At 42.7% G+C, this 14,474-nt stretch overlaps 1 protein-coding gene across 3 annotated transcripts; it reads right to left on the minus strand.

Moving 5' to 3' along the window:
* Positions 1-309: 309 nt before the first annotated feature.
* On the minus strand, positions 310-4,428 carry r-l (rudimentary-like). Of its 3 annotated transcripts, none has more exons than XM_019844732.2 (4): positions 4,349-4,428; positions 3,658-3,803; positions 2,316-2,799; positions 310-1,181 (listed from the first exon to the last, which is right to left on the minus strand). In XM_019844732.2, the coding sequence occupies exons 2-4, from the start codon at positions 3,796-3,798 to the stop codon at positions 355-357; spliced, it is 1,452 nt and encodes a 483-aa protein (XP_019700291.1). In that variant the 5' UTR covers positions 3,799-3,803; positions 4,349-4,428; the 3' UTR covers positions 310-354. The 3 variants fall into 3 exon arrangements, with proteins under 3 accessions (XP_019700291.1, XP_019700292.1, XP_025161055.1); XM_019844733.2 differs by having other exon boundaries at positions 4,230-4,393; XM_025305270.1 differs by having other exon boundaries at positions 4,329-4,391.
* Positions 4,429-14,474: the final 10,046 nt, after the last annotated feature.

Genomic DNA, 14,474 nt, shown 5'->3' on the forward strand with positions numbered 1-14,474 from the left:
TATTTTTGCAATTTTGATTCAAATTACGTTTCGACGTTAGGCTTAAGACAATCTATCGGTTGTCTCTTTCTTTTGACTCTCACAACTTCCGCGGCTTCACTGCGTCGACTTATGCGCAAAATTTATGGATAAAAATAGACAAATGATAAATAAATGCAGTTTAATATATCAAAATGAGACAATAAAATAGAATATATTATAATATAATATAAATAATAGAATATATTATAATATAATATAATATAATATAATATATATAATATAATATAATATAATATAAATAATATAATATATTATAGCAAAATTATAGCTAAAATTATAACTAAAAAATTTAACACTGAATTTATATATCAGTTAGATTGGATCACGCACTTCTGCATTGTCACAACTCTGCGTTCTTTGCTTATATGCCGTCCAGAGCTGATTCTTGTATTCCAAAACGGCTGCCAACTTATCGTCTGCTTCAGTAATGCCTCTGCCGACGACAATGAGGTCAGCGCCGGCATTGATGACGGATTGCGGATCGTTATACCGCTGACCGAGTTTGTCGCTACCTTTGGACAATTTGACTCCGGGTGTTAACTGCAATAGACCAGGCTGCGAAAAAAGATTCGATTGACATACAAGACCGACTACCAGGTCATCGGCCTCCTCTGCCATCGACATGGCACTCTTCAAGTAGTCGCCTTTGGTCAACGCGCCTTCGCATGACATCTCGGCGACCAAAAAGACGCCACGTGATTCTTTTATATTTTTTGGCAGACCGTTCTTTAGTGCATCAAGGACGGCTCTGCCAGACACAGGATGAACCGTGATCAGATCCGCCCATTCAGCAATCTTGTAAATGCCACTGTTATATTGGAGCGTGACCGTGTTGCCGATATCACCAAACTTGCGGTCCTCCATCAATAGGAATTCGTGCCGTTTCGCCAGCTCCTTCAGTTGTCGTACGAAGTTCTCATTGAAATCCTCTACAATATCAATGTGAGTCTTCAGCACGGCGATATGAGGTCCCGCCAGATTCGCTAATTCCAGAATCTTTTCTGTTCTTGTGAGGTCCACTGCTAGGCAGAGATTGGTTAACTTCCGGTCCATCAGTTCTAGCAACGTCGAGGTCAATGAATTTTTCGTTAGTTTGACACGCTTGCAATATGGAAGCTTCATTCTATCGTTTAGCATACCTGTGAAAATGGAAGGATCATCTTAAACATTAGAAAATTGCAATGAATCGTACTTTTATGTTCTCTAGTTTTGAGAATTTTATGGGAAAGATATTGCTAAAATCGACTGTTAAATATTGCCTTTCTATAATTAAGTATCTATGTATCATAATTCTGAATTGAATTCGCGTAGCAACTCCGATTTTTTAATGTCATTGACATTTGTCACTCATTCGAACTCTTTTAATTGTCAAGTAACGAGCAATAATATTTAAAAACTGAGATTTAAAACGAATACTGTTAAAAAACAACTCCGAAAGAAGTAAAATATTTGCTGCTGATGATCCGGGCGTCGTGAAAGAAGCGGTGGAAAGCCGCAAGTCAGGAACGCCGACGGATAGGGCGGCTGGAGCTGTTGAAGATCTAGGAGTCGTGAAGGGAGACGGCGGACAGCCGCAAGTCAGAAGCGCCGACGGAGGAGGCGGCGAGAGCCGCTGAAGATCCGGGCGTGAAGGGAGGCGGCGGACAGCCGCAGATCAGGAACGCTTCTCGATAGAGAAGCCAGGAACCGAAGCCAGCAGAGACCGACCAAGTGTCTCTCACCGTGAGAAAGGCGGCGTAAGCCGTCGATCAGGAATGCCGCCGATGTTGGCAGCGCCAGTCGATGCAGAGACCAAGTATCTCTCATCGTAAATACTTCTCGATAGAGAAGGCAGCGTGAGCCGCGAAAAAGACCAGAAGTGAATGCTCATCAAGAGCCCCGAAATGCCACATGAATAATAAAAAACAATGCAGAAGCAATATTCTCGCTCGGAAAAATTAGACAAGCGAAGAGAAAAAAGCGAAACCCTGTTGGTGCCTGCGTAACTAGACAACCAGCTACGCTCGCCTTCCAACATCGTGCCGTCTCCTTCTTGCTGCGAGAACACTGCCGTGGCCCCGAATGAGTCGCTGTATGATATGATCATGTTGATCCCCTGCGACTCCAGGTCGCGCGACTCTCAACCCATTTGCCTTTTTCAAACAATTTATCTATTATTATCTATCTTATTATCTATTAATTATCTATAATAATTAGTTAAATGTTTAAATGTTGCCTTTCTATAAAGAACACTAGATTCTGATGTGAGACATTATCATATCTTATTAACTTACCTTCAACTGAAATATTTTGTATTTGATTAGCCTGCAGATAATTGCTCACATCGTCCACGACTTTTTGTGTGACCTTGCCAGCCTCAAACAGATATTTCATCAATACTGTAACTGTATAAAGGCTCTTGACTTGAATTTTATGACGCTCCAGATTCTTTCTGGCACCTTGTTCCCTGTCTATTATCACAAGCGCCTGTGTCACATTCAATTGTTCTTTCCTCAAGATATCCACAGTCTCTAAAATGCTGCTACCGCTTGTGATAACATCCTCGATGATTATACAATTATCACCAGGTAAATAAACACCTTCTAGCATCTTCATTGTGCCATAAGATTTCATCTCTTTCCTCTTTATCAACATTGGAATGTTATTTTCTATAGATATCAATGTGGCTAATGGCAATGCTGTATATGGTACTCCACAAACTTGAAATATTTTTGTAGAATCTTTTCTAAGTTCCCATAGAAGTTTTGCTAATCTAGACTATAAAAAGAAAAATTAATGAATATTTTCTCATCGCTACAAAAGAATATTGTTTTATTATTACAAAGAAAATTTTTCTAGAAGGTAATCGATATATATATATATTTTTAATATATTTTAACTAAAATATATTTAATTAAATATATTTTAACATCATGTTTATCGAAATTAGGTAATATATAGCTAATTTTATCATATTGATACTTGTTAATATTTCTATATTCTTAGTATTGCCTTAAGCATAGAACATGTCATATAAATATAATTACTTCATATATATTCATATATTACAGTTTCTATATATATTATACTATATATTGTTTAATAGTGCTCTAACTTTTGTTAATTTATTGACTTTTGGAAATTTCAAAATCATCAAATTAACAAAAATCAAGATGCTGTTATAACAATATATTCTTGAGATTAAAATAGAGTAAAAAGGTCTAGTACCATTTTTTCTTTCGACGATAAATTAGCAAGATATCGTAAGTTAAATATTGAAAAAGTTATAAAGTCCTCCTTAAATATCTCAAAGAATATTAGGCAAATAAAAAAATGTTTCAGACAAAAGTTGCGCAAATTAATTGATAGAAGAAGATGATGTAATAAAAAATTGGGATTTCCATTTAAGAAAAGTAACGATCAGTGAATATCTCGAAAGTGGCGTTATCTATAAACACGCTGATATAGTTGTTTTATGCTCCCTTAAAACCATGCAACTTTTGTCTGAAATATTTTTCCATATCTTCCATATTTCTCGAGATATTTGCCTGAGAGATTTAAAATGAGACATCTTGTATATACTTATTATATATATTACATTGTATATATTATATTGTATGTATCGTGTTTATTTACCATAATATTTGGGTAGGCTATTATAACTCGAATATCAAAATATACTGGTGTTTTCAAACCGGTTTTTGTTTTAAATTCTCCAAATTTCACAGCCTGAATATCAAAAAGCATCACAGCCAATTCCTTTAATACACTTTCCATTGTGTCTGCAATAAAACGAAAATAAATTAGAATAAATTTATAAGTACAAGTTTTCAAATGATAGCTACGTAATAAATTGCTTCAAGAAAATAGATTCAACTTAATAAGTTGTTTAATTTACTATTAGTTTAGAATGATGTTTGTAATCATTTTACACAAGTGCTGTTTTTAAATATTTTAATACAAGAATTGTAATACAGGAATTTACATGGCAAGTAGTATAAAGTTGAAATGAAAAAGTAAAAGAATAGATACTCCAAATAATATATAACAATTTGATCAGCTCACATGTGTTTCTATATGCCAAGAAATTTAACGAGTAAACAAAATTCATTATTGCAGAGTATAAATTGAAAAAATGGGGAATGAAGGTTAAGAGAGACCAGGATTAAATATGACATAAAACAATAAATTAACATAACTTATTTTACCTATTTCGTATCTTATTAACCTGTGTTCTATCTACTTGATAAGTAATTAGATAATGAGTTTAATAATAAATAAGGAACATAAAATATCTTAAAAGTCACGATATAATAAATTGTAGTACCAATTGTAACAACTTTTGCACTACTTTGCCCGTGCTACAAGAGATGTTTTTTCCTCTGCACCGCTGACTACAGAGATGCCGATACCTATTCTATCTGTAATCAATGGTTGCGTTCAGAAAACAAAGCGCTCACTGTGGTGCGATTCTGTAACTCGTTATTGGAGTTAACGACAGTTTCGTTATTGTTGCGCAGCTTTTCTACGGTATACAAAAGCTGCGCAACAATAACGAAAGTGTCGTTAACTCCAATAACGAGTTACAGAATCCCGCTACTGTGATGCGATTCTGTAACTCGTTATTGGAGTTAACGACACTTTCGTTATCGTTGCGCAGCTTTTGTATACTGTAGAAAAGCTGCGCAACAATAACGAAACTGTCGTTAACTCCAATAACGAGTTACAGAATCGCACCACAGAGCGCTTAATAACTATTGATCCTTACTATTAGATCCTTACATTCAGGCCAATAACGTTGACGAATTATTCAACCGTTGTGTAACCGTTGTGTTTTCTGAACGCAGCCAATAGCTGCGTTCAGTAGAACAAAATGATCAGTGAGCGCTTAGTGATTATTGTCTGTGATTGGAGCATTCTTTTAGATTCTTCATAGACCCAAAAGTATTTACCAATCAGGAGCGAGACTCACTAAGCGCTCACTAATCACTTTATTCTGCTGAACGCAGCCAATACTTTTCGATACAAGAAAATTTAGCATCGATACTGTGTACTTCGATTATGGTAAAGGATTGATACATTTGAATCGATTAATCGATGTCTCTCGTCCTTATGAAAAAGTAGTAGCAAGTTGATTGATGTGTCAAGAACCATTAGCCAATCAACTTCTTGCTTCTTGACAAACGCGTCTATTTTTTCTAACCTGGCATCGTAGTTTATGTCGATCTTGTAAAAATGGCGTCTCAAAATAAATTTACAGCCTAAAGCCAGCGGCATACGGTGCTTGTTTTCGTGCTGGATTGCTTGCTAGATGAAAATACCGCGTTCTGATTGGTGCATTTTCATCCATCTTCGGAAATGTACCAATCAAAACGCAGTATTTTCATCCAGCAAGCAATCCAGCACGAAAACAAGCACCGTGTGCCGCTGGCTTAAAGCAGGGAGCACATACTTTTACTTAAGGCTCGTCTACAATAGCTGTAAGAGTAAGGCTGTAAGGCTGTAACATAAGCTGTCAGCGAATGAAAATATTTCATTTCGTGTCTTGCAACCTTACAGCCTTACTCTTATAGCTAATGTAGACGAACCTTTAAATGCTCGTCTACATTAGCTCGTTTACATTGGCTCGTCTACATTAATGATACATTTCTAAAATATTACTAAATCCTGCGCAAAAACAAGCATTGGGTGTTTACGATAAATCGAGTTCGAGTTAGTTTCACTGACAATTGAGTTGTCATAAATCATGAAGATAGTAGATGGTCGTGCCTATCATACCTTTCAGTCCTAGTGGAACTAACTCAAACTCGATTTATCGTAAACACCCATTGTCTGCAGCTGGTTTAATATTAGCTGAAATTTATTCTACAAAACTTATATGCGTCTATTTATCTATAATATATATCATGTAAGCTATATAAAATATATTGGCACGTATTTACTTAACGTAATGCAGCTATTTTGCATTCGATCCTGAATACAATCGATGATTTTCTTTCGATACATTAGACTAACAATAATCAGACTTTCCAATTAAATCATATAATTATAATCGATTATTGCTTTTCGATGTTGCATCTTTAACTGACTAGTGCAATAAGTTCGAGTGAGACAAGTATATATTTGTCTCACTTTAACTTATTGCACCAGTGCAGCGGTGTAGAAGAAAAGAACAGACCAAAAGGCTACGACAAAGGTTCCGACAAAGAGAAATCTGAGAGCGGTGTTACGTCTTGGACAAGCCATAGAGTATGCGTTGAGTTAGATTTATAATTCTACTTTTGAATTTGACGCGCTTTTAGTTATTTTTGAGATAATGAATATTTTGAGATAATGAAAGGAATATTTCAATTTATTGTCTCTAAAAGGCTGGTTGCAGTTGGGTTCTTTAGATTTTCGTTATTAATATATATGTCGGTAGATGAATTGTCTTTACTTTCAGATATATATGTGAAGGTTGGTATAAGGGGCCACTAACTCCATGGGTTGTAATGCCGAGTGGAGGTGCCGCTGCACACTCCGACCCCCTATTCACCCACAGCGCACGGGGTCACGGTACTCGTGCCCTAGGTTCGTGTTCTGTCGCACAAAACAGGTGGAACGCAAGGTCTCTTCGAACTGAACTTTATTATTATCGCTCGCGTGCACGTGCGAACAGCAAACGAGCACGTGCATAGAGGCGCAAGAACATGTGTCCGCGAAGGACAACCGCGTAACGAGACGCTCGCAAATATTATGGATAGCCGTTCTCGAACGAGAAACAAATCGCTTGCGAAGAATAAGAGCAAACCGCTCGCGAAGAATAAGAGTAAACCGCTCGCGAAGAATAAGAGTAAACCGTTCGCAGAAGTAGCGATTATCGCTCGCACGTATAACGCATGTATAAGAACGCTCGCAAAATCAATAAGAAAAACAACACGCGATCTGAGGCACGCTGCCTCAGGCCGCGCACGGAGCGCGGCAACAACAAGGGCACGTGCATATGGCGCGCGAGGCACGTGGCATGTACGGGTGCCGAAAAATGCCGCGCGGGCACGCGGAATGCACGCGGAAGACGCGCGCGGAAGGCGCACGTGGCGCGAGAAATAATGCACTGTCGCACGACCGGTGGGCACGTGGATGCGCCCCGGAACGCTCTCTCGCGGAGATGCACCACGCGAGGACGCGCGCGGACGACCCGTCAAGGCTGCGAGGAGAGGAGCTCTCCGAAGGGCAGCCGAAAGGCGCGGGCTGCGTAGGCACGCGTGAATGGAGACGCGACGCGCCCCGGCGAGAGGGATGCGCGAGCTGTCGCGACACTATGTAGCGGGACTCACGCTTCGTGCTGCTGCACGACGGGCTCTGCACCGGAGGGTTGCGTCGGCGAGGTCGCGTCGGGATGCCCCGGCTGTGGACGCCGGCGTCCGCGAAGTTGCCCCTGGCGCGTAGAAGCGGCGGCTGGACGAGAAGCACAGGCGGTCGAGGCGAGAGGCACAGGCGGTCGCTCGATTCCCTGCTGCGTAGACTCCTCGCGAGGACAGAAAACGTGTGTCGTCGTCGGCGGCCAGAGCTCGACTCTGGCGAACACGTGCTAGAGCACGTGGTCGAGGGGTACCTCGTTAGAAGAGCGCCCTCGGCTGTAGAAGCTGTTTCCTGCGGCTCGGCGGACGCGGGTCCGCCGGCGCCGCGGTAGATGGCGGGGACTGGTCAACCGCCACATATATATATATATATATTATGAATTTTACGTATTATCTCTACAATGGCTGATTTCTCTTTCGGTTGAAACGTAGTTAATAAAGGAAGAATATTTGAAAAGAGGCTCGCTTGAACTTGCTCGCAGCTTAGTAATAATGAAATTCAATTTATTCATTTATAGGCGTGGTCTCCCCATTACGAGCATCAGTTGAGCGTCTTTTCGGACTTACAATGTATAATTTATAATAATAGAATATAAAATACTTATAATCTATGGTAATTATGCAGAATAGGTACTTTTTCGAATTTTGAGATTTCTTTGTTGTTATTGTGGTAAAAATTTTTGTTGTGACTCCAAAAGTAATAATGAATCAGGGGAGCCCGAAAAATATGCAACCAACATATTTACCAAGCATAGGTACATACACACACACCGAAGGGGGCGTGCGAGGGGGCCTTCGGCACCCGACCTGCACCCCCCCTCGAGGGTCAGCGGGTGAAACTCGCTTCATATGGAAAGTCACACGTGAGTTTGCGACTTATTGCGACTTTCCACGTGAAGCGAGTTTCACCCGTTAACCCTTGAGGGGGGTACGGGTGGGGGGCCGAAGGCCCCCTGCACGCTTCCTTCGGTGTGTGTGCGTGTGTGTACACATGCTCGGTGCAAACTCTTATCACTAACTTAATTTGTTAGTAACTTTTTAACGAACAGTAAGCACGGACTAAAACTTTTTGCATGTTACTCGGGAGGGTGTCCTTGATAAAATATGTAAAATTCAAGGTCATCAGAAGTGGGTCCTCTTAACCCCATATTTACCAATAAAACATATATATTAGTCTACTTTCATCGAAATTGGAGGTGCTGTAGCCTTTTGACAAGTTTACCACAAATTGTTAAAACAAATGTAGGTTGCATATTTTTCGGGCTCTCCCCGATTCATTATTACTTTTGGAGTGACAACAAAAATTTTTACCACAATAGCAACAAAGAATTCTCAAAATTCGAAAAAAGTACCTTTTCTGATAATTACCCATATCTCTTTCTTGCTTAATTTAATTTATGCTTATTATGTTTTCATTAGTGTTGGTGGTAAAATATATTTTGAATGCGCACCAAAATACGGTGGTTTCGTAAAACCAATGCATTGACATTCACTGGCAACTATGACTGCAATTCCAGCCTTTTTTTTCTTTTGGTCACGCAGGGGAAATCATGGATACCCCCGCCCCTTGGGGAGGGCAGGGGTTATGTCGGACTTCTACCGACTAAAACCCTTGCGGGGTGCCTACCGCCGCGTTCGGACCGTGGTGGGGGGGTCAGGGGAACTACGCCTGCATTTCCTCCCCGACACCTCGGCCCCAGGGCTCTCATGGAGCCCCACGCCTAAATACCGCGCCCCTCCCAGATAGGGAGTCAAGGGCGCGGTGCCCCGACCGTTTGTCCGGTCGGGTTGGCCTTCCGGTGTTAATTAGGAGAGAGAGGACACCCGCTCTCTTTCCTCGCCCCCACCTTCCCCCTTCCCTATTGGATGGGTAGGGGGGACAGGGGTGCGAGGCCCGGCCCCAACCGGTCCTCCCCTTCTCCCTGCCATCACCGACACCTGGAGTGGGCGAGAGGGCTTACCCCTCTCCTACCCTCCCCTATCGATACGTCGAAGGCGGGCCCGAGGCGGCCGAAGAGGTGGCCTCCGACGAGCCGGTGACCTCTCCTTCTCGGCCGGCGTCACCTCGGGCCCGCTTCCCACCCCTGGACTACATTCCAGCCTTTATTGCCGGTATTAAAACTATACAGTTTATGTCACATATACTATGGATACACAGTACTGACAGTGAGTATCTAAACGCAGCCTATGAAGTCCGCTTGCGATCAGCTGATCAGAGTTTGTTGTCCACGTAGCATACAGAGAGAAGTGACTGGAATAAATAATTTACACATAATTGGATTCCGAGAATTACATGGTAGAACTGATACGTCAGGATATTGTGAAGAATCATCTCCAAGAAAACGCTTTAATACAAGTAAATATGTGTTATATGTGTGATTCTATTTCATAAACTATGAGATATAGTCTCAATCTCAACTTTAGATTAATAGCAATTCCGGAAAAACCGGAAGGTTAGGTTGTAGCCGGACCACGAGTTCGAGGGATGAAGAATGCAGGTTCGAAAGGTATGGAATTGGTCGCCACCCATCCTCTTATTTATCGTACGACGCAGCAATCAGGCGATGGACGGGAATCCCGAGATAAATGCTGAACACCGCACTTCATAGTAAATTTCGTTTATTGTGTTACCTTAACACAGGAAACGGTTTAGATCACAAGTCGACTATTTACGCACCGGCGGCGTCTATAGTTGCGGCGAGGGCACTTCCCAGTCACCGAGTCGAATAAGTCCGTAGTTACGTCACGCGAACGGAGCGGCTCTACACGCGACTGGATCTCTCGACAGTCCAAGCTCAACTATTGTTCGGTAGGTGCTTTCGCGCCTTCCGGACTCTCATATCTCTTCTCTCTCTCACTCCTATTCCTCCTTCTATCTCTCCCTCTCTCTTTCCCCAGTCGCGCGCTTCGCTCGCTCCCTCCGCGCAGACGACGCCTTACAACTTAACATTACTCTCGTTGTATAATGATTATAAAATAAAACGTACTTGTAAATCTCTTACAAATCAACAATGTTTAGATGTATATATATATATATATATATACTTATACAGGGTGCACGATTTATCTGAAGACATTGAAATATCTCGAGAACTATGCATTGGATAAAAAAAAGTGGTTAATGAAAGTTGTTAGTCTCGAAGGGGGACATCCAATGATACCAAACTCGGTGGAATCCGGATCCACCTCCGCCGTCTCCTTTTTCTTTGCTGATCTCGTGAGTCTCCTCTCCAACAGAGGAGGTTCCGGCTCCATCGACATGTCCGCCGCAACCCCAGACAGTCCAGGAACAGGCTCCTCCGGCCCAGATCCAGAGAAGGAGCTCATGCACTTCACTTTCTTCCTGGGCCTGGAGCCAGTTAACAGCGCCTCCGTAGATGCCGACTTCTTCTTTTTGATGAACCTTCCCTGCTCATCACTCTCTCTGAGGCCGGCCCGTTTAATGCGGCGAGACGCAACCCTGGGGGGCAATGGGTCCGAGGCGACTGTTATAATCGAACCCTCGGAGTCCGACCTCAGGCGACGAGCAGATCCCTTCCCAACCGGCCCAGAAATTTGGTCCTCCTCGTCTTCGTTCGCCGCTGGACCGTCCGATAGTGCGATCATCGCAGCCTCTGGAGAGGGGGTTACAACTTTCCCCAGTACTCTCTTCTTCCTTCGGAGCTTCGGGGTTGTCAAATTGCTCAGACTCCCAGTAGGGATCCCCTCCAGGGACGCCACAGAGGCCTAAGCTTCGACAGATCCGCTCCAACCCAAAGATGCTGACGTCATAGGACTATCCAGAATTGGCGAGTCCATTTCGGCGGAGGCCGCGGTTAATGTCTCCACCGCTCCACGGGTATCTGTGTTTTCGACATTCGGTCCCACATCCAGTACACCGGATAATGCTTCGGGGTCCCCCCTCTGACCTCGAGAGGATCCCTTTACCACCACCTCTGATCCGCGGTCGCCGAGGACCGAAGGCGCGTCGCCCTGCAATGCCGATTGGAATCCCTCGGCCTCCGATTGGGTATCCGTAGCAACCGCTTCCTTGCCATCGAGACCATCCTTAATACTTCTCAGCATCTGCTTCCCCGCATGAGTAAGTTCCGTAACGGGCGATTGGAACCCCTCCTGTCCGCTGACTGCAGAACGACGCAGATCCGGGGACGGTGTCCTACGACCCCTCACACCTGGGTCCAACAACGCCTCCATCTCTTCTATGCCCGAAGGCTCAATATTTGTATTAGTATTAAATTGCTCCATTTTGATCCCATGAGTTTGGTCGGAAGTAATGGGGTCCACCCCGACAGAGCCGCCTACCGGGGTAAGGGGACTTAAATACAAGGGGGTTACCCCAGGTGCCCCAAAGGGACTGTTCGAGACCTTCGGAATACCTGATATATTTAACCTCCCCCGGCCATTCATCCATAGGCACGGCAACTACACACCGTAGATTGGAAGGAGTGGAATTGATTCGGGTACCACTACCCCTAGTTGCGTTCTTAATAAGGGACCTACTCCTCAGGCCTGTCGGGTACGGTTGGACCCACCAGGGAGATAGCTCCCCGCCGGCATAGCCCTGAGGAATCATTAGAACCCAAAGCTCCTTCACCACGACAAGGTGACGCACCACGAAGGAGACATATTACATATAAATATTACATATACAACTCTTCTTAAACTTTACTTAATTGTTTTCGCAACATAACAAATTTAATCTTCTCTATATATGTAAACTTATCTTTTTCTGTCTTTATCTTTTATAATAAAACTTTCTCGTCTACTAATAACATCACAAAATAAACAAACTCCAAATTTCTATAAAATTAACTCTTAATCTGTACATAACCAAGACTTTTCTCGTGTGTCTCTGAACAAAACATAACGTAAACTGAAACATTCCTCAGACTTTTTCCTCCACGCCTTCTTCGTGGCGTTCTGACCTCGTCCGCCACTTTGCATCCGGCACGGGTGCATTGTATCTTGAGCCGTTTAGGAGATATTGAAAGTTAAAGTTTTCCAAATTGTACCGTTAATATCTCCGCTTCCACTGGGAACTGAGAGTCGAAATTTATGGTGAGAATAGGGTTTTTACAGGACTACATTTTGGCAAGAGAACAGGCCTGTATCTCTAGCCGTTTAAGAGATATCGAAGGTTAAAGTTTTCCAACCTTTCTCCGTTGATATCTCCGCTTCTACTGGGAGTACAGAGTCGTCAATGTAGTCGAAAATATAGGGTTTTGAGAGGACTTTAATTTGGTGCCAGACCGAGGCCTGTACCTCTAACCGTTTAGGAGATATCGAAGGTTAAAGTTGTCCAGCCTTTCTCCATCGATATCCAGCCTTCCTCCGTCGATATCTCCGCTTCTACTGGGAGTAGAGAGTCGTCCATGTAGTGGAAAATGTAGGGTTTTGAGAGCACTTTAATTTGGTGCCAGACCGAGGCCTGTATCTCTAACCGTTTAGGAGATATCGAAGATTAAAGTTTACCAACCTTTCTCCATTGATATCTCCGCTTCTACTGGGAGTAGAGAGTCGTCCATGTAGTGGAAAATGTAGGGTTTTGAGAGGACTTTAATTTGGTGCCAGACCGAGGCCTGTATCTCTAACCGTTTAGGAGTTATCGAAGGTTAAAGTTTTCCAGTCTTTCTCCGTCGATATCCAGCCTTCCTCCGTCGATATCTCCACTTCTACTGGGTGTAGAGAGTCGTCCATGTAGTCGAAAATGTAGGGTTTTGAGAGCACTTTAATTTGGTGCCAGACCGAGGCCTGTATCTCTAACCGTTTAGGAGATATCGAAGATTAAAATTTTCCAACCTTTCTCCGTTGATATCTCTGCTTCTACTGGGAGTAGAGAGTCGTCCATGTAGTCGAAAATGTAGGGTTTTGAGAGCACTTTAATTTGGTGCCAGACCGAGGCCTGTATCTCTAACCGTTTAGGAGATATCGAAGATTAAAGTTTTCCAGCCTTTCTCCGTCGATATCCAGCCTTCCTTCGTCGATATCTCCGCTTCTACTGGGAGTAGAGAGTCGTCCATGTAGTCGAAAATGTAGGGTTTTGAGAGGACTTAATTTGGTGCCAGACCGAGGCCTGTATCTCTAACCGTTTAGGAGATATCGAAGATTAAAATTTTCCAACCTTTCTCCGTTGATATCTCCGCTTCTACTAGGAGTAGAGAGTCGTCCATGTAGTGGAAAATACAGGGTTTTGAGAGGACTTTAATTTGGTGCCAGACCGAGGCCTGTATCTCTAACCGTTTAAAAGATATCGAAGGTTAATGTTTTCCAGCCTTTCTCCGTCGATATCCAGCCTTCCTCCGTCGATATCTCCGCTTCTACTGGGAGTAGAGAGTCGTCCATGTAGTCGAAAATGTAGGGTTTTGAGAGGACTTTAATTTGGTACCAGACCTGTACCGAGGCCTGTATCTCTAACCGTTTAGGAGATATCGAAAGTTAAAGTTTTCCAACCTTTCTCCGTTGATATCTTCGCTTCTACTTGGAATTGAGAGTAGAAATTTATGGTAAGATTAGGGTCGGTATAGGACTACATTGTGGCAAGAGCGCGTTCCTGTATCTTGAACCGTTTAGGAGATATAGTAAGTTAAAATTGTTTATTTGTGATATCTCCGTTTCTGCTGTGAATTGAAAGTCGAGCTTTATGGTCAAAGTAGGGTTGATATAGAACTATATTGCAATAGAGCGTTCCTGTATCTTGAGACCTTTAGGAGATATCGAAGGTTAAATATGCTATCGATGAGGTTCGCTTATAACTTCCATTTATCTCAAGAGCGCTTCTCGGGAACATTCCGTTCGAAAGGTTAGTCCGCGATAAATAGTTTCTTGCGATCTGAGGCCGCTGTTGTTTAAAGTTAAATTGCAGCAACAGTATTGTTATCGGTCAACCCTGGGACCGGCCGCTAACATCCATTTGTGACGTGTGCCGCACCTTTGCGATTACCTATAATTTCAGTTTTCTTGATTGCTCGCACGATTTCAAATGGCCATAATATATGGCGAGAATACATGGCAATATATGGGAATAATATATGGTAATAATATACGGCAACAATATATGGCAACAATATATGGCAACAATATGTGGCAACAATATATGGCAATAATATAGGACAA

Source organism: Harpegnathos saltator, unplaced genomic scaffold (genome assembly GCF_003227715.2).
Source record: "Harpegnathos saltator strain DR-91 unplaced genomic scaffold, Hsal_v8.6 scaffold688, whole genome shotgun sequence".
Lineage (NCBI taxonomy): Eukaryota > Metazoa > Arthropoda > Insecta > Hymenoptera > Formicidae > Harpegnathos > Harpegnathos saltator.